Here is a 21,031-nt window from a genome sequence, read left to right as displayed (position 1 = left end):
ATTAGTATATTAGGGACTTTGTCAACAGTTCAAGTTAAGACGTATTTAATGCTTTACTATTCAAAATCCTAAAAGCATTATGCACCTAGGGGGAATATGACAGTGACTGCAATTACAGGCAACCAACCTTGGTTGCACCTTGTTGCAGGGCATGGTACTTGCTACCTAGAGATCTCACTATGAATGCAAGTCAAATGTTGAAAAGCTCTTTGATAGTAATAATCATGATGATGCTGTGACTATTTTACTTAACTAATGAAGTTGGTATATTTTGGGACCAAGTGCAGAGCTAGCCCGGAAACAAAAATGTATATGTATCAGGGTCAAGATGTAATAACGACTTTAGCTCCATTGTATTGATTAACATAAATTAGGGACCTCCTGTAATATTTCCTAGTGACGTGTGTAGCCCTAATAGATTCTAAGAAAAGAGTTCAATTAGGCCACCATTGTTTTGTCAAAGCCTATTTATTAACAACTGCATTGCACCATAAGAACATGGCACCAAATGGCACTATCCTAGCAATTTGCAATTGGCACACTATGATCAACAATTAGCATTATCTTTGCAGGCTATAAACTTAAGTGGTAAATAGAAATGAAAGTACATTAGTATTGCTTTAAGAGAGCCACAACCAATATTTGCCTTAACTTATTGTAAAAAAGATGGAAAGACCAGGTAGGGAATTAAACAGTTTGGCTTTGGCACAAGTCAAGATGAGTGGACTTATCAAATGAAAAATCGATAGGAAAAGAATATAAATGTGAAGCACTTTGGATAATTTCACATGGTTTCATTGAAGAAATATAAAATACCAAAGATCCCCACTTTTTTATTTTGGCTAAAAGATCCCCACTTGCATATTCTTGGGCAGAGCATGTGAAATGTCTGCTCTTCCTGTCCTCTCTGTCTCTTTTACTCTCCCCCACAGATATTCATCAATTATGAATCCAATTGAAAAATATATGATCAATTGTACAAAGGAATCTCCGTTACTGGAATTTTGCATTTTACAATAGCAAAAGTTGCAATTTGCAACTTGTTCACAGATATTAAGCAGAGAAGAACTTACTAGTCACTATTTTAATGCAACTTGCTAACACAAATAATCTCAAGCTCTTAGCTCCACAGATCACAACTTACACTATACATCAACCAATTTCATACGGGGGTACAACACCAAATATGATATTGCTTAGGCATTGAGTCCTTTGGTTTTTTTGTTTTTTTGGGTCTATATTATGCAAAAATAAAATGATATAATCACACTTAAGGTAAGCTACTTAACCATGAAGAGAGGCATATCGATTAATCAAAGCCAAGGCATTGCTAGTCAATTGTGCAACGTTCACAATCCTACCCCTCACAAGGGTCTTCACGTTCCCATTCATGGCTTTCCCTTGAAACCCATCAGTGCAGGTAGTCTCATCCGTCAAAGCAGCACTAACCCAAGTCTGTATATCACTTATCATTAGGTGAAAGTTAGAGCCCTTAACATTTTTCATCTCTCTTATAGGCTCGTACACCGAATCACTAAGCTCCTCCACACAGTCCTTCATAGCAGCAACAACTTTAGGACTCATTCCCTGGCTTTTTGAGATATTCACCATCATGGTAGAGGTTGATTTCGCTGATGAAAGAGTCACATTGAGGGCTGTGCTTGCAAGAAGTTGAGGGCTTGTTTGGATTAAGTTTGTATAGGTTGAGAGAGAGGTAAAGCAAAGTTTTGGTTAGGTTGTTGAGCTACAAGATGTTCTAATGAACTCAGTGCTTGGCTTGTTAGGTGTAGCAGCTAAGCTCGAGTTTATGTAGGAACTAATGGCAAGTAATATGAGAATGGATGCAAAGAAACGCTTAGAAGAAAAGCCTTCCATCTCTCTTTCTATTATGGTACTAGAGGTGTTGGATATGCATGTAGGGGGTGAAGGATTACAAATATATACAAACTAGAAGGACCCACATCATTTGCTAGATAAACCCAAGAAAGATACCTATTTATCCCAAAATATCTCAGTTGGGCAAGTCACAAGTGGTTTCTAAATTTGCTCAACTTGGCTTAATAAGGGAAACATGCATGTGCAAAACTATGTTACTTTCGTTGGCCAAAATAGCTTCTATTTTATGAGTTTACACTACAATTTCCTTGAGTAGTCCTCAACACTTTGATGGATTTTTTGTTTCATACATTGATTACTATCAAACGTCTCCAATTTGGCCAATTGCGATCTAAATAGCACTGTGAAAGGAACCCATACAGCAATACTTAAAACCGGGTTTGAAGGAATTGTTGTGCTCCCCAACTTGGGCCAAAATGGCCCATTACCATTGTTTACGAAAAATTTAGCAATTTATTATTGTTTTGAAAATATGTAGGGATTTACCACTTTTTGGATACTCGACTTTAAGAAAATCAAGTTTCCCATGGAACTCGAGTTCAACTAAAAATTTTTTGGATTTCAAGTTCTATCAAAAATTTTCCGGCAAATTTGAAGGTTATTTTTTCAAAGAACTCCAGTGTTTGGAATTCGAGTTACAAGGCAAACTCGAGTTTCACACTTGAATTTTAAAAAGGTGGTAAATCCCTACATATTTTCAAAACAGTGATATATTGCTAAATTTTTCAGGAAACAGTGGTAGTGGGCGATTTTCGCCCCCTAACTTGAGTAAATTTACCTTTCCAAGTGGGATGACAAAAGAAAAGTCTTGGTTTTAATATACCTTACAACTGCTGGATCATCAAACTGCATTCTTTCATGGATATACTTGGGACCTGCAGCAGATATTTTTCTTTTGGTAGTTAGGAACACAATGTTGAAGATTTTCTCTCTTTTTTAAAGAAAAAAAAAAAAATCTCACAAGAAGCTAAAGGTTTTAAATCATATTATTATGATGTATAGGGCCCCAAAATTGTGCTACATGTTTATAGATATACTTATAGAAAGTGAGTAGTGCTACAAGTACTACAAGTTTTATTATATTAAACTTATAAACTATTGTGTCACTTATCATAAAGAGATAATTCAAATATTCATTTATAAGATGGTTGAACCAGATCAATTATATTTATTGTCATATCAATTTATAAACTTTATGCAGTAAACTTATAGTATCTTTAATATTTTCCATTGAAAATCTCACAATAAAACCCAAAGAACACAAAGGCTGTTTCAAAATAAATGCATTGTGATATTTTGAAGCCTATTAATAAAGATTAATTTTAAATAATGTGGCATTATTTATATTTTTTTAATGCATTAAAAACTAAATAAATATTCATTGAAATAATCCCTCTCCAGCTCAAACACAAATTAAGATAATCGTAATACACAGATAGGAGATAGGACCATTTGACGGCTAAGTTGTTGAACCAACTTTGCACGTGCTTGTCTCTAAAAAAATAATAATAATAAAAAAACTTTGCAATTGCTTCCCATAATTGTTTTTTACACGTGCAATCATCCATATGCGAATGTGGCTAGCTCATCTATAATTGATAATTATTTAATTTGGATGAAGCTTTAATTCATGAGATTGACATTAGAAATGGCTGCAAAACTAGAGCAATATTGACTCTTGGTCATAATGCTCACTATTCAAAAAAGATCTGACCTCCCTTCCTTTTTGTTCTCCTATCCTCTTTTCTTTCCATCTCCATCTCCTTCAATTTAAACATGAAATTGTTTTTTTTTTTTTTTTCCAAGTGCCACTATTGGATTTTATATTTATTTTTTGAGAATCTTCACTATAGGTTTTGATATTAATATTAATATTATTGCTATATATAATAGGCTATATTTTTTTAGTAGATAAAAAAAAATACATAAAAAAAATAAAAAATTGAATATTAGGTACGATCCATAAGAAAATTTAGATCGGAAAGATTTAAAAAGACAAACACCCATGAAGTGGCTTGGGTCCAATGCACAGAGCAATAGACCCAACCCTTACGTACACAGCCCCCATCTCTACCACGAATATAAATATAGCTTTATCCTTCCATATGATCTCTCTCGATGACCGACAAAGACTCAGCCGCCAAGCAGCCACTATGAGCTGTAGAAGCCTCCATTGAATCTCGGACTGACACGTACCCGAAATCGAGAGACTTCATTGATCTGGCCTTGGTAGACTCGAGAAGGGGCCATGTCCTGAAATTGAGGATTGTGTGAATAATTGACAATTTGATATGCCACTCTAAACCTGTTTAGGTATGACCTCCTCTAGTTAGAATCTCCTCCATTTAGGGTCAGTGTGTAGTCCACGTACTTACAAATATGTCCATTTCAAAAGAGGTTCTCTTTAGTCGTCTATCTATGCATGATTGAATCACATGTTTGATGCTTTAGCTAATAAACAAAAAATCTTGGCCTCCTAGACAGTTGCAATCCGATGTGTAGTCCTAAAGCGATATCATTGTAATCTATTTCGAGTTGTTATTATGCATTTCATCTACCAATTGGATTAGATTCCCAATCTCTGCGGCTCTGCTTTTTTTAGTTTAGAGCTTACGCAATTGCCAAAAGTCACATGCACAATGAGAACATGCGCAGACAACACACACATACATACAGAAGAACTATTTCTCTACGTAAAAATGCAATTATTGCATACAGTAGAACAAAAACATATATCTCTGTATGCATCACATAAGGTTATTTCACTTGAATGATGGAAGAAAAGATTCTTCCATGCTTGTGAACAATTTTGATAATTATACAGGACTCTACGTTCGAGGTTGGTTAGTTTGTCACTCTAGAAACACACCGGTCTTTTTCATTTCTTTCTTCTTCCTCTTCTTTTTATTTTTATTGTCTTTTGTAGCACTTGCTCTATAGGTATCAAGTTAGATTAAAGTAGCAATTTCATTCAATAATATTTGCTTGCACAAACTTTATCTCACAAAACTTAAAGGGAAAAAAAAACTCTTTTATTTTTCAATGGCATCAAAAGTTTCAGCCCCACCATGATGATTGAGAAAAGCAATTAATCAAGAAGTTTTCTTTTTCTCTCTTTTCTGTATCAATCATGCTTCCAATTGTACAAAGGAATCTAGAGAACGTAAATTTTGCATTTTACAATAGCAACAGTTACACTTTACAACTTGCTAACACCAATAATGTCAAGCTCGTAGCTCAATCCTTAATAGCCACATGGATTCTCTATGTGGCATCACAAATCACAACTTACACCATGCATCAACTACTACCACATACATGGGTACCACACCAAATATAATATTACACAACTACTACCACATACATGGGTACCACACCAAATATGATATTACATAGGCATCTACATTTTTGTGTTTTTCTTTTTCTTATTTTCTTATACAAAATTAATATGGTATAATTAATCTCACTTAAAAGTAAGCTAATTAACCATAAAGAGAGGCATATCGATTAATCAAAGCCAAGGCATTGCTGGTCAAATGCGCAACATTCACAATCCCAGCCCTCACAAGGGTCTTCACGTTCCCATTCATGGCTTTTCCTTGAAACCCATCAGAGCACGTAGTCTCATCAGTCAAAGCAGCACTAACCCAAGTTTGAATGTCATTTATCATAAGCTGAAAGTTAGAGCCCTTATTGTTTTTCATCTCACCTATAGACTTTTTCAGCTCGTAGACTGAATCACTAAGCTCCTCCACACAGTCCTTCATTGCCGCAACCACTTTAGGACTAATCCCCTGGCTTTTAGAGAGATTTACCATCATGGTAGAGGTTGATTTAGCTGATGATAAAGTTACATTGATGGCTGTCATGGCAAGAAGCTCAGGGCTTGTTTGGATTAAATTTGCATAGGTTGAGAGAGAGGTAAAGCAAAGCTTTTTGTAGGTTGTTGAGTTACAAGATGTTTTAATGAACTCAGTGCTAACCTTGTTAGGTGTAGGTGTAGGAGCTAAGCTTGAGTTTATGTAGGAACTAATGGCAAGCAATATGAAAAGAGATGCAAAGAATTGTTTGGAAGATAAGCTCTCCATCTCTCTCTCTCTCTCTCTCTCTCTCAAGTGTGGAGGCAAGAAATTTGTAGGGGTAATGGATGCATGTAGGGGAGAAGGGTTACCAATATATACAAACTACAAGGACCCACATCATTTGCGGAGGAGCCCAAGATTAATACCTATTTATTTGTCCCAAATATCTCAATTGGGCAAATTACAAGTGGGTTCTCAATTTTCTCAGATTGGCTTCGTAAAGGAGAGAAAAAAATTGAGGTGGGGTCCGGGTACCAAAAGGTTTTCTCCCCAAAATGGGGAGAAAACTGGGAGGAGGGGAGAGGATGAACTGGGCTGACGAAAATGCCCAGTTCATCCACGTTGGGTTGCTTTTTTTTTTTTTTTTTCTACGTCCAGTTGCTTTTTTTTTTTTTTTTTTTCTTCATCCACTTGCAAATACATAAATTTTTTTGATAAAAAAATGTGTTATTTTTTTATTTATTTATTTATTTAATGAGGATATAATTGTAAATTTATACCGATTTCATTTTTTATCATTTTATTTTTCTTCTCAACCAAACAAATAATTTTTTCATCATTCTACTTTTTCATCCTTCCAACCAAACACAAATGAGAGAAAATTAAACTTTTCCATCTTTCCAATCAAACAGACTCTTGGACTCTTACTATCACGAGGGCTAAGTTACGACAATATATATCCAGCATACCTTGAACATATTCACACTTTTTTCACCAAAAAAGAAAAAAAAGAAAAAAAAAGAAATAAAGAAAGAAAGATGGAACACGCATGCAGGCGTATGTTAGAGGTACCTAATATGGATACTTATCGGATAATGGTACTTGTTATGCGCTCCAACTAGAGTAAATACTTTTCCACATGGGATGGCAGAAGGAAAACCTTTGTGTATTTTTTTTTTTTTTTTTTTTTTGTAGGAGAAAACCTTTGTGTAGATATACCTTTCAACGGCTGGATGCATGGACGTTTGAGGGAATCCGCTAAAGAATTTTTTTTTTGCCCTTTTTTTTTTTCCTTCTTTCGATAGGCGAAGAAGAGCTAGAACTTTTTAATCATATTATGATGTATATTGTATAGGGCCCCAAAATTGTGCCACATATGTCCTCAGAGTCAGAGTAACACACATGACATGCTACCTAAAAAGATGCATATATCTTCCAATTAATAAATTAAAATCAAATACTTTTAAGTAAAAGCATTGAGATATATTTTAAAGTTTATTACTACCTAATAATTTTAAATAACGTGAAATTACGCATATTTTTTAATTTTACGAAAAATTAAATCTTCACTATGAAATAAATCATCTTCATTTGAATCATTTCAAAGACAAATTAAGATAATCCTAATATATATATATATATATATATATAGAGAGAGAGAGAGAGAGAGAGAGAGAGAGAGAGAGAGAGAGAGAGCCTAGATTCTATGCCAACTTTGCACATGCAGTCATCCATATGCGACTACGGTTGGCTTTTATTAAGTTGTGAAATATTTAATTTGGACGAACCTTTAACTCATGAAATTGACATTATATATTGCAAATGGCTGAAAAAACTGGACCCTTGACTCTTGGTCATCAATAGCGGTTTTAAGAATTTTTTTTTAAGTGGTTACTAAGAAACTTAAATTATATAAAATTTAATAAAAAAATAACTTGAATAAATCAATATTATCAAAAAAAAAAAAAAAAAAACGCAAATACATGAAATATTACAATTTTTTGTACTAGCAAAGAAAAAAAAAAGGACTAGTAAGAGATAAAATGGAAATTGAAAATGCTGATATGAGAATAATAAAGTGACCACAACAATTTTATAACAGAAGTTATTGGTGGGTAAAACATGTCAATATTGAGCCCAAATTAGAATTAATAACAATTTACTACATAAGATTTATTGTGAAAATATTGTGAATATAGCATTACTATTATTTTTGTTGAATTCAAATTTTTGTGATCCTCAAGTCATGTTGTTTAACATTTTTAATAGGACGGTCAAAATAAGTTAATATAGTATATAATATTTTTTTTTTGTAAGTATGTACATACATTTTTTTTTAAGTCAAGAAGGTCACTAAACATATTAATTTAAACTAATTTTTTATAATTTTTTTTTGCTAGGTATTAAAAAAAATGGCAAGTGAGGGTGTTCATGAGAGAATTCAAGAACGCATGATAACCTAGATTAATAATGCAGTTATAATAGTTTTCAGAAAAACCCATTCACTTTAAAACCTAATTTCTATTTGAAACTATTAGAAATTCATCTAAACAATAAGAAAAACATGATTGAATTTATTGAAAGCATGGAAGAACTAATACATCAAAAGAAATCTAATTGAACAATCAAATATGTTATCGTTTAAAATTTTAGAAAGAATCACATTGAATATTCATACTGTATAGAAGAAACATAACCCTTAGTCCTAGCAAAGAGTTTAAGCGGCCATTAGAGAAATTTTCTGTCTAAAATTCGTTCTACATAGCCTCTCTTCAAAACCCTAACGTCCAAAGTGTTCAAAGAAAATAAAACTTTTACTATTTTAATTTTCGTCCAGATTTACAGCAGTAATTTGTGAGTTAATTTTGGCCTTTAAAAATTATGAATTTCGTAAAACTCAAAACTAGAAAGTTGTAGATATTTAAGTCATAGTTCCAACCCATCTGACCTTGTGTCAATTGAATTTTTTAGGAGAGAGATACGCCCAAAATATTGATCAGTACTCAAATCTGATTTTTCCTTTTTAGATTCTACCTCTTTGATTTCTTTCCTTATTTGAAACTTCCAAACATGGTAGACGACTCAAGCACTCCAGCTGCACCCCCTTAGACATTTAAGCATGGTCCTTTAGCTCTTCTTTAATTCTAGTTTGGCCTCCATTCTCTCACAAACTCTTGTAAACTCATCTTTTTCACATGATTTCCTAAAAGTAGAAAATTACATGCAATGAATGACATCTTATTCAAGAAATTATGTAAAGATAAATAATATGGACTAATGCAAATCATGGCTTAATTATACAAATTAAGCATAGTAATAAAGAGATAATGTCCACATAAATATATAACAAGTATACATTTTAAGGTGTTATCACACCCCCCAACTTAAAATCTTGCTAGTCCCTAGTAATCTACAAAGCACCCATGTCTATTGAAAGTGGGAAAATAAAAAAACTAAAAAACTAAAATACAAGCCACTTTTGTAGGCTACACGATTGTACTTCCCATGTGCAGCAATTCTTTGAACTGCTAGGTCACCCCTAGTGGACGAGTTTACTCTTGTGAGGGTTTACAGTGACTCTACCCACAAAAGTCAAAGGTTTCCTGAAAATTCCTGCAGCAAATGTTAGTCTTCTTTATCATTATATCATACAAATGAACTTTCAATTTTTGAGTTGGGATACTATTTATCATATTAAAGAGTTTTCACTAGCTTCACTTTTGGAGAGTGTGTGTGTGTGTGCATAGTCCATCCAATGGAAAAAGATCTCTTGGAAAGGATGTTGAATTCCTAGAAACATGAGGTTAATACCATTCTCATCCCTAGTTTTTATTCTAAACACATACCAGCCATGCACGTTTAGGATCAAGTAGGACTTTAAGCTCAGTGGTAGTATAATCTTATGGCTAGGTAAAGGCAAACTGCTCTCTTTGAAATAGGAGGTATATGAATCAAATGCAAAAAATTCAAACCAAACCCAACTCATAGCAATAACAACCAACTTGAATCAAAATAACCTTTACTCAACCATATAACCTTTCTGAAATACATGAAAGATGTGTAAGATTGAGTTTTAGCTTATATCTAGTTTGTTCATGATCCATGCATATCCAACATCCTACCGTCCACTAACCTGGCTATTGTCTCAAAAGTTTCCAATTGTGCTTTTCATGAAAAGGCCTTAATGTAACAAATAGTATAACCAACTCAACATTATTCATTCTGTCATATGATATAAAAATAAAGCTTATAACTCTTCTGCATTCAAATTCAAGGCTTTTTTTTTTTTTTTTTTTTTTTAAGAGTTGAAAAGTTGCAACCAAAAAGAAAGAAAAAAAAATTATGCAGGGTGCAGCAAAATGTGTAGACCTCTCCCCCCAACTAAAATACTGCATTGTCCTCAATGTATCAAAGCCAAAATAAATTCAAGTATAAAAGGAAAAATTTACCTTAAGCATTTAATTTTTTTTTTTTTTTTTTTGAAATTTCTTTCACACCTGCAAATGTTAGCTCACAATAATAATAATAATAATAACTAGTTGCTAACCCGTGCGATGCACGGGAAAACTATTAGAAAATAAATTTAATCTGTCTTTTTGGTCTATTAAATATAATCTTTCTTTTATTCTTTTAAAGTTTAGGTCTAATGATAAAAAACAATCATCGTGTAACGGACGTAATAGATTAACATTTTATTGAAACTATAAAAAAAAAGGGTATAACATCATTTTAACAAAAATCAAATCAGAGTAGTGCTTCCAACTTTTCTACTTATCATAACAAAAATCACTTATAAAGTTCACAGACATTATATCCTCAACCAAGTTCACAAACATTATATCCTCATCATATAAAGGCTATGAAATTGAACAAAAACCGAATAACCCAGCATCAAAATCAACAATAAGGAAATGTAAAAAAAAAAAAAAAAAAAAAAAATGCTCTCAGACCATCCACAAAAACCCATCTACACACTAAAATAAATGAATAATTCTAACTTTTCTACTTATCATAACAAAAATCACTTATAAAGTTCACAGACATTATATCCTCAGCCAAGTTCACAGACATTATATCCCCATCATATAAAGGCTATGAAATTGAACAAAAACCGAATAACCCAGCATCAAAATCAACAATAAGAAAATGTAAAAAAAAAAAAAAAAAAAAAAAAAAAAAAAAAAAAAAAAAAAAAAAAAAAACGCTCTCAGACCATCCACAAAAACCCATCTACACACTAAAATAAATGAATAAATTCTCAACATTTGGATAACCAAAAAAAATCTAAAGCGCATCCAAATTTGATTTTCACATCTTTCCCCTTCATTTCCACAGGAACCAAACAACTTCTAAGAAACCTAACGACCCAGAATCGAAATCATCAAGAAGGAAACGAAAAAAAAAAAAAGCGATGGATTAGTAAAATACCAACCGTAACTAAACGCGGAGGTACCGTAAGTCGTTTTTGTAACGGCGATCGGAATCGAAGGTCTGCGCACACTTTTGCAAAAACCATGGTAGCTTCTCATTCAGAACTTGCGAAGGCAGCGAATCCTTCATCTTTCTGATCCCTCTGTACATACAAAAAGCCAAACAATCTCACTTTTTAAAACCATTAACAGAGCTACCCACAAAGAGAGAGAGAGAGAGATAAAGAGGCATATCGGAGCCATATGGTTGGTGATGCCTTCTTTCTATCTCAGACCTGACAGTGTGGGGATGGCTTCTAGGCAGGATTGATTTTCAGTGTTGGGTTTTGGGGAAAGAGAAGGTAGAGAAAAAGAGAACAGAGAGGAACGGCAGAGCTTTTTTTGCGTTTATGTTTTTTTATACTTAGGTTTTTATCGGGTTTTAGGAAAGGTTTTTCTTTGCTTATTTATTTATTTTTTTTCATTTATGTTTTTTTTTTAATATTGTGCTGACGTGGAAATTTGTGGGAGCTTCAAAAGCTTCGGTTTTTATATATATATATAGATAATAATAATAATAAAACAAAAAACAAAAAACAAAAGGCAAAAAAAAAAAAAAAAAAAAAAAAAAAAACAGAAAGAAAAGAAAACTAAAACAAATATGGTACAATTTCATAAAGCTCTTTCAGAGTTCACGTAGCATCTCAATAGGTAGGGATCTCCAGTGACATAGTCTCCTCCTCTAGTATAACTCTCCCTAAGAATGATTTTAATCTTTGTCTATTTACTTTCAAAATCCTATCATCCCTAGGGTCCTCAACTACTACAACTTCATGGTTAAACACTTCCCTTACAATGAAAGGGCCATCCCACCTAGGTTTTAGCTTACCTGGGCCCAAATATGCATATTTAAGACCACCAGGTAGTGGCTTAAGCTCCAGCTGTAATGCCTATTCACTTGAATGCACAAGCTTTTTTTCATTCTTTAGTAGCTCCTCAAAGCAAGGCTTCCATCCTTCATTAATTGCCATCATTTGTTGTTCTTCCAAAACCTGTGAGGAATCCAACAAAGAAAAATTTTTAGATACATGAATATCACATTCTAAATCATAAGAACCAATAGAATTATTAAGAAGAGTTTCAAGAGGACCAGAAAAACAATTCTTATTAAACTCTTCTTGTACCACTGCCCCAATGAGGTTCACATAAGCATAGTCATCATCCTCATGTGAGTTGCATCCTTCCATTCTTGCAATTAATTAAAGCATTAGCTGTGGCAAGAAAATGTCTACCTAAAATAATAGGAGTATGAACACTAGGATGTAAAACAAGTTGGTAATCTAGAACAATAAAATCAACAGGATAATAAAATTATTCAATTTTCACCAACACATCCTCAACAATCCCCCTCGGCTCCCTTATAGAGCGATTAGCCAACTGTAAAGTTATTGAAGTAGGTTTTAACTCACCAAGTCCAAGTTTTTGATATACACTGAAAGGGATTAAATTAACACTTGCCCCAAGATCAAGCAATGCATGCTCCATGATGTAATCTCCAATAATACAAGAGATCATAGGACAACCTGGATCCTTAGACTTTGGTGGGGTCTTATGTTGGATAACTGCACTTACCTGTTCTGTTAGGAATGTAGTCTTCTTCACATAATGCTTTCTCTTTATGGTACATAGGTCCTTAATTACCTTGGCATATGCAAGCACTTGCTTGATAACATGCAATAATGGCAAATTTATCTTGACTTGATGCAAATGCTCTAATATCTCAGATGTGGCGTCCAATTTCTTAGGTAATTTTAAGGCTTGTGGAAATGGTGAAGGGATTGGGCATTGTTCAATGTCATCAAGCCCAAGTGACTTAGTTTCATCATTCTCTTTTTCAACTAGGGTCTCCTTAGATTTCTTAGTTACTAGAGGAGAACTTTTATCAATCTCTTTACCACTCCTCAAAATAGTCATAGCTTTTACTTCCTCATATTAATCCTTAGAGCTAATTTTTAGATTTTGATTGATGGGATTGGGTTGAGTTTGGGAAGGAAGCTTCCCTCTCTCTGTCCCACTCAATGAATTTGTAAGCCTAGTTATATGTCTATTGGTCTCTCTTACCTCTTCATCTAGCCTAGTGAGCATGGATTCAAACTTTTGATTTTGCTCACTTTGCCTTTGAACGAAAGTACTAAGTGCATCCTCCAAGGAAGGTCTAGATGATGATGATGATGTTGCATGTGGTGAATTAAAATTCCTTGGAGCAGGAGGATTCAACACATTGTCACTCTTATAACTCAAATACAGATGGTTTCGCATATTTGGGTTATAATTGTTAGAATATGAAGAATTATTTGGCTAGTATGAATTAAATGCATGTACTTGTTCTTCTGGCACATTCAAGAATGGTGAAACTGATGCACATTCATTTGTAGCATGGTTTATCTCATGACAGATTTTACACACCTCCATTAGGTCCTCTCAAAAGGTAGCACTAACACTCTTACTTCCTTTCATTTTGAGTGCCTCTATTTCTTTAGTTAACATGCTGATTTTTGCACTCGTGTTATCATCTTCCCTCAACTTGAAAACACTTCCACTAGAAGTGGTAGTGTTAGTTCTAGTCCTATCAGTGGAGTCCATAGGGCTAGGTCCAGTCCATGTGTTAGAGTTTTTAGCTATCTCATCAAGATAATTCATTGCATCTTCAGGTTTTTTTTTTTTTTTTTTTTTTTTTTTTTTTTTTTTTTTTTTTTTTTTTTTTTTTTTTTTTTTTTTTTGTAAAAAGTCCCCTTCGCATGAGAGTTGAAAAAACTGTCGGTTCCTAGGTGTAAGTCCTTCATAAAAATAGCTAACCAACCTCCAATCTTCATACCCATAAGTTGGGCAGAAATTGAAAAGATCTTTGTACCTTTCCCAAGGTTGATATAAGGTCTCATTCTCTCCTTGGACAAAACTAGCCATCCTTCTTTTTACTTGCTAGACTTTGTGGGGAGGGAAATGTTTCTTAAAAAACTCTTGAGCCATCTCCCCCCAATAACCTATAGACCTAGGTTTCAAGGTGTAAAGCCAACTTCTTGCCTTATCCTTAAGAGAAAAAGGAAAGAAATGTAACTTAGCAGTCTCAATAACATTTTGTGCATAGAAACTACTAATTACCTCTTCAAAAGCTCTAACATGGACATAGAGATTTTCATTTTCTTGACCCCTGAAGTCAGGAAGTATTGCTAATAAACCTTATTTCAGTTCTACATGTGATGCATTAGCTGGAAACATGATGCATGAAGGAACAGAATTTTGTGTGGGATGCAACAATTCATTCATAGTTCTTCTATTTTGCTCATGATTATTATGTGTTTCATCACCCATGATTGATGAAGAAGGTGAAGGTGTGTCAAAAAGATTACCAAAGTAAGTTTCAAAATTTTCTAATCTACTTCTCTCATTTCTAACCCAAATGCTCATGCAACAATGAATCCATAATCAAATAAAATAAAATAAAAACAAACAGAAAAATAAAAACAAAATAAGGAAAAAAATGGAACAAAGTTACCAATAGAAGAATTTCCACCAGCTAAGCTTTGCTCCAAAAAAAAATTGCCTCTGAACACGTAGCGGCTCCTTGGCAACGGCGCCAAAATTGCTTGCTCACTCCTAAGTACAAGAGATCGTAGCAATATAATTCTCGGAGTATTGAGGTCGAACCACAAGGAGTAGGATAAATTCAAAGATAATATAATTAAATAACAATTTGGGTGAAGAAGAAAAGTACTTTTTCTTGGTGATTGTTAACAAGAATAATAATAATAATAATTGATTTAAATCAATAATGTAAATATCAAGGCATCGAGGTATTTCCCTATATCAATATGAAATTCTTTGTGATCTAAGAAAATATATATTTCATAAATGATTGTTCTTATACAATTAAAAACTTATGATTCAGTTGAACTGAGACAATTTAAGAACGCATGATAATCTAGATTAATAATGTAGTTAGAATAGTTTTCAGAAAAATCCATTCACTTTAAAACCTGATTTCTATTTGAAACTATTAGAAATTCATCTAAACAATAAAAAAAACATGATTGAACTTATTGAAAGCATGAAAGAAATAATACATAAAAAGAAATCTAATTGAACAATCAAATATGTTATTGTCTAAAATTTTAGAAAGAATCATATTGAATATTCATATCGTATAGAAGAAACATAACCCCTAACCCTAGCAAAGAGTTTAAGCGGCCATTAGAGGAAGGAAAATACAAGGTTTTCTGTCCAAAATTCATTCTACATAGCTTCTCTTCAAAACCCTAACGTCCAAAGTGTCCAAAGAAAATAAAACTTTTACTATTTTAATTTTCGTCCAGATTTACAGCAGTAACTTGTGAGTTAATTTCGGCCTTTAAAAATTATGAATTTCATAAAACTCAAAACTGGAAAGTTGTATATATTTAAGTCACGGTTCCAACCCATCTAGTCTTGTGTCAATTGAATTTTTGAGGAGAGAGATACGTCCAAAATACTGATCAGTACTCAAATCTGATTTTTCCTTTTCAGATTCTGCCTCTTTGATTTTTTTTCCTTATTTGAAGCTTCCAAACATGGTAGATGACCCAAGCACTCCAGCTGCACCCCGTTAGACATTTAAGCATAGTCCTTTAGCTCCTCATTAATTCTAGTTTGGCCTCCATTCTCTCACAGACTCCTGTAAACTCATCTTTTTCACATGATTTCCTAAAAGTAGAAAATTACATGTAATGAATGACATCTTATTCAAGAAATTATGTAAAGATAAATAATAGGGACTAACGCAAATTATGGCTTAATTATACAAATTAAACATAGTAATAAGGAGATAACGCCCACATGGCGTTATCAGCCTTAACAGCACCAAGGGGAGCCAATAGCTTCTTGTTGCAAGCCCCATCCAATTTGCCACCTTCATCCCAAATCAGAATTCCCACTCTAGCCGATTTGTGCTGCAAAAACAGCTCCATCCACGTTTATCTTATAAGAGTTAGGCAGTTGAGGAGTCCAAGTTGCAAGACACTTCGCTTTCTGCATAATGGTGACTGCTTGACTGGACTGGTACTCCCCCAAATAATCTAAAGCACCATGGATTATTGACTACCCATTTTTCTTCACCCTACCATTCCTCACCTCATTCCTATTATTCCACATAACCCATGAAATCCTGATAATCTTTCTACCAAGTCTTTTTCCCATTTAGCCACCATAACCACATGCCACAATAAATCCATAAAAGAATTGAAATGGAAATTATGTCTCACCGGGATAAGATTTGACATGGACCATATCTCTCGAGCCCTTGGACAATCCCAAAACAAGTGACTCGATGACTCCACATTTGCTTGGCACTCATCACAGTAACTCTCTATTAAGACCTTCCTTTTCACAAGATTATCCTTTGTGGGTAAGATGTTTTTACAGGCTCTCCAAGTAAAATGGCGGACTTTGTGAAGGACATTTACCTGCCATAAATACTTCCAAAACTTCCTTGAATTGCTGTCATCAAATATAGCCCAAGAATCAGACCCCGAGCTCATCTCTACAGCAATCTTGTATGCACTTCTCACACTGAAGCTTTCGTTTGCTGTTGGAGCCCAAACCTGCCTATCCTCTGGAAGCTTGGAACTCAAAGCGATTCCTTGTATCACCTCAGCTTCATGAGGAAGGAAGAGTCTTTGGACAAGCTCCTTTTTCCATGCCCCTGCCTCTGCATCTATAAGTACATCAACTGTGGCCTCAGGTTGTAAATCAGAAGGAGGGGAAACAACCTTGTGAGTGGACAGAGTAGGCAGCCACTTATCTCTCCAAATCTGAATACCGCATCCATTACCCACTTGCCATCTAATACCTTTCTTTACAACATCTTGAGCAACCATAATACTCCTCCAAGCATAGGAAGGATTACACCCCATCCCAGCATGAACAAAGTCACTATTAGGAAATTATCTGGCCTTGAAAACTCTATACACTAGATAATCTCGACCCGACTGCAACCTCCACCCCATACCCCCACATGCCTTCGAGGCACACAACTTATCCTAGCTAATCCAAGCCATTTTGCGCTCGTCCTTACACCGACCCCACCAAAAGTTCCTGATTAAGCTTGTCATTTCATCACATAGAGAATCAAGGATTTTGAAGCAACTCATGGAATATGTAGGAATGGCCTACGCAACAGCTTTTATCAGCACTTCCTTACCGGCTTTAGATAGAAGCTTTTCCTTCCAACCTGCCAACTTTTTTGCTAACTTCTCCTTTTTCACTATTGGTTTTTTGATATTATTATCTTGTATAATTGTATAATAGGCTAGCTTTTTTCTTTTTTTCCTAACAAATTATTCTTACAATGAAAATTGGTTATTGCTTAATTTAAAGGGGATTCTCCAGAGCCAAGATAATAGATGCTAAAAGGCTTGCGTTATAACTTGTATGGATGAATTAGGAGCAGAGATTGAATATAAAAGGGGTCCTAAGGTTGTACTTTAAAAAAAAAAGAAAAAAAGAATCTAAGATAAAGTAGACTCAAGAACCCAACATCGCAGATATCATATACATTTGGAATCATTATTGTCTTGCAAAATAGAATTTTGATTCTAGTAATTAGTTTTTTTTGTTTTTTTTTTTGCCCTTCTAGCAAGTAGGGGCTGTGGATTTAAATCTAGGTTCACCCCCACATAAATGTTGGGTAATACTGCTAAACCATAAAACTCTTTAACTCGTAATCAATACCTAATTCTTATATTTTATTTTAATTTAGGTTGAGTGAAAGGAAAGATGATAGATGAGAGATGGTTCATGTAGGTGGGTGGATCAAGATTGAAGAAGAGTAGAACCACAACAAGGACTTCTAAAAAGACCAAGCACACATGTGGGCTTTTGCTAATAGCCTAATACACCAACACGCTACTTAGAAAGAAGACCTTAGTATAATTAGGGTAACAACAACCAAAAAATTGCACACCTTAGCGATGTGGTAATTATAGGGTGGGGGGATTTGACGGGAATTATCCCTAAAATTATGCTTTTCAATTGTTCTCTTTCGTTGGCTAAGGCCTAAGGGGGTGATTTCCGAAGAAGCACCTTCAAAACTCTATAGACACGTTTAATAAATATTGTTATAAGGGAGACTTAGTGACATTTGGTAGACCCTCCTCTATTTTAGAGGGCCTATGTACCTAACAAAGCTCAACTACCTCGCATCTGTTGACACGTACTTAAGGTTAAGAGACCTCATTGATCCAGCTTTGGTGGGCCCAAAAATATGGGCTTGAGAATTCTTTGGGTAGGTTAATTTTCCACTTTGGACCTAACAGGTCCAACCTCCTCCAGACGAAAGCACCGTGCAGTCCACTTATTTGCAAATGTCTTTTTCAAAAAGTATCTCCTAGTCGGCTATCTATGATTGAATTACTTTAGCATACTTTGAGTAAATCAACAAAAAAATCTTGGCCTCCTTGACAATTTGCAAGTGAGCAGGTCGACGCGTACTTCGAAAGCGATATCATCGCAATCCATACCTACCGGGTTGTTATGGGTATGGGTATGGATATGGTCTATCAATTGGATTTTTTTTTTTTTTTTTTATATTTTTTTTGAAAGGATTTTTTTTAAAAAAAATTTAAATAAATAGGATAGAATTTCAACTTATAAATTTTAAAGTTTATTTTATGATAATTGCTCTTATCATTAGATTAAGAGATTGATCGATTTTTTGTGTAGGCGAATTTCATAAGCTCTAATTTTTTTATTTGATAACAAAAATTTTTGCTAGTTAAATTAAATGGAACCCACGCCAATTAAATTAATGAGGTTCCCTCTGTGACTTTTTTTCACTTTAAAGCTTAAACAACTATCAAAAAACATGAGCAGAGGACAAGCATATAGTGAAAGGATTTGTCCCGTCTTCCCATTAAAAGTGTAAATGGCGCATTTAGTTTTAATGGGATTTTTACTTTATTAGTGCTTTGTAACTGTTATACATCACATCCGTAAAGTTTATTTCAATTGAACTATGGAATTATTTTTTTTTTCTTTTTAGAATACTAAATATTATTGACACACAGAAAAATGGAAGAAGGTTTTAACAATATCTTTAGGATATGATTCAAATTATTTTAATCTTAGCTTTTTATATTTTCATTCGTGAAAAAAATTTGAATATTAAATTGCTTGAAATTATATGCTTATATATGATAATAATGGGTCCCATACCTAAAAAAAAAAAAAAAAACACAAATGTATCATAGAATTTTTCCCTAAAATGGTCATACAAAATAAAAAATTGAAGTACTACAAATTAGGGCAAAATTAGTAAGCTCCTTAAGTGCAATACATTAAATTTCTCAATTAAATTCAAACACACAATGGTATTGAGTATTGAGACTATTTACTAATAATCACAAACAATTTTACATTTTTAAAGAGTAATTAAATTCAATGTATTTATATGTTTGAATTTATTAAGGTATGAACTTTACTTAGCCTCTCTCTTGAAAATTACTATTAGGATCAAGAGCCCAAGGCCCATAAAACAATTTGTATACAGATGAAATATGTATAAGGATTAGAAACACCAACTAGGAGTAAAACCAAGAATAAACAAACAGTTAAAATATAATCTCAGCTCTATATAACATTTCAACTCCAATTGGCAACACTCTAGCTTTGATCAATTCCACATAAAAGTATAAAACAATTGCTTTATTTCCTATCTACCGTATAAGTGTTCATTGATATATGTAGCTAGCTAATTAAACATGAAGGGAAGCATATTTATTTATCAAAGCCAATGCATTGCTAGTCATATGTGCAATGTTCAAGATAAATTTCCTTACATCATTCTTCACATTCCCGTTCATGGCTTTCCCTTCAAACCCATCTGTGCAAGTGTCCTCATCCGTCAAAGCAGCACTAACCCAAGTTTCTATGTCATTCATTACAACTTGAAAATCGGAGCCTTTGAGTTTACCCATCTCTGCTATAGACTCTCGAAGCTCATACACCGAGTCACTCAACACTTCAAGGCAATCCTTCATGGCACCTATTTCTCTTGGCTTCAAACCATGGCTTTGTGAGAGGTTTAAGAACAGGGCTGAGGTTGATTTAGCCGCTGCAAGAGTCACGTTGAGAGCCGTGGCGGTGAGAACTTTAGGACTTGTCTGGATTGAATCTGCATGGCGTAAGAGAGAGCTAAAGCAAATTCTTGGATAAATTGTTGCACTACAAGATGTTCTAATAAAATCGGTGTTGGGTTTTGGTGCAAGGTCTCTAGAGGCTAAGCTTGGCTTTGTGTTGGAAAGAATGACAAGTAGTATGAGAAGGGAGTTAACAAAAATTTTAAAAGATGAGCCTTCCATGTCTCTCTTCTCTTGAGAGATCTCTCTTCTTTCTCTAGATTAAGAGCTAGTGAAGTTTTAATTGTAGGGAATGGAGACTTTACCAATTTAAAGAATTAAAGGAAAAATATATCTCTATTCAAAAAAGAAAAAGAAAAATATCTCATGAAAGTAACTTTAACCTATAGTAAGACAAAGGATGGTTCTTCTCAAAAAAAAAAAAAAAAAAAGTAAGATAAGGATGGAGTTATCTATTTTTATTAATTTAATTATATATATAAATAAATGTGGTTGTCATTAATTATGAAACAATTTTATAAAACAAAATTAGAGTTTTATTTAATTCAAGCCAATGATTAATCCTTTTATTTTGACAAAACCAAATTAATATGCATACAAAATTTTTTTTCCTTCCTATCAGGAGGCCATAAAATCCAACGGTAAACAATTTTGAAAATGATATGGTAAATTGATCCACGTAAGAGTGTATTGCTAACACCATATAACAAAAAATAAAATTAAAAAAAAAAAAAAAAAGATTCTAGAGGGATCCAAA

The 21,031-nt window shown here is 33.7% G+C and overlaps 2 protein-coding genes, 1 long non-coding RNA gene and 1 pseudogene across 3 annotated transcripts; all 4 read right to left on the bottom strand.

Moving 5' to 3' along the window:
* Positions 1-984: 984 nt before the first annotated feature.
* LOC115960920 lies at positions 985-2,767 on the bottom strand (annotated as a pseudogene).
* A 2,284-nt stretch (positions 2,768-5,051) lies between these two features.
* LOC115960492 (21 kDa protein-like) lies at positions 5,052-6,056 on the bottom strand. The gene has a single exon (XM_031079424.1). It carries the CDS (start codon positions 5,982-5,984, stop codon positions 5,379-5,381), a length of 606 nt encoding a protein of 201 aa, XP_030935284.1. The 5' UTR covers positions 5,985-6,056; the 3' UTR covers positions 5,052-5,378.
* A 4,845-nt stretch (positions 6,057-10,901) lies between these two features.
* On the bottom strand, positions 10,902-14,797 carry LOC115959582. The gene is made up of 3 exons (XR_004084930.1): positions 14,661-14,797; positions 11,997-12,159; positions 10,902-11,271 (listed from the first exon to the last, which is right to left on the bottom strand). It is a non-coding gene; the product is annotated as an uncharacterized LOC115959582 (long non-coding RNA).
* Positions 14,798-19,723: 4,926 nt separating this feature from the next.
* LOC115960500 (21 kDa protein-like) lies at positions 19,724-20,583 on the bottom strand. The gene has a single exon (XM_031079431.1). It carries the CDS (start codon positions 20,494-20,496, stop codon positions 19,891-19,893), a length of 606 nt encoding a protein of 201 aa, XP_030935291.1. The 5' UTR covers positions 20,497-20,583; the 3' UTR covers positions 19,724-19,890.
* Between the last annotated feature and the right edge of the window lie 448 nt (positions 20,584-21,031).

This window comes from Quercus lobata, chromosome 9 (assembly GCF_001633185.2).
Source record: "Quercus lobata isolate SW786 chromosome 9, ValleyOak3.0 Primary Assembly, whole genome shotgun sequence".
Taxonomy (NCBI): domain Eukaryota; kingdom Viridiplantae; phylum Streptophyta; class Magnoliopsida; order Fagales; family Fagaceae; genus Quercus; species Quercus lobata.
This window is presented reverse-complemented; position numbering and strand designations above follow the sequence as displayed.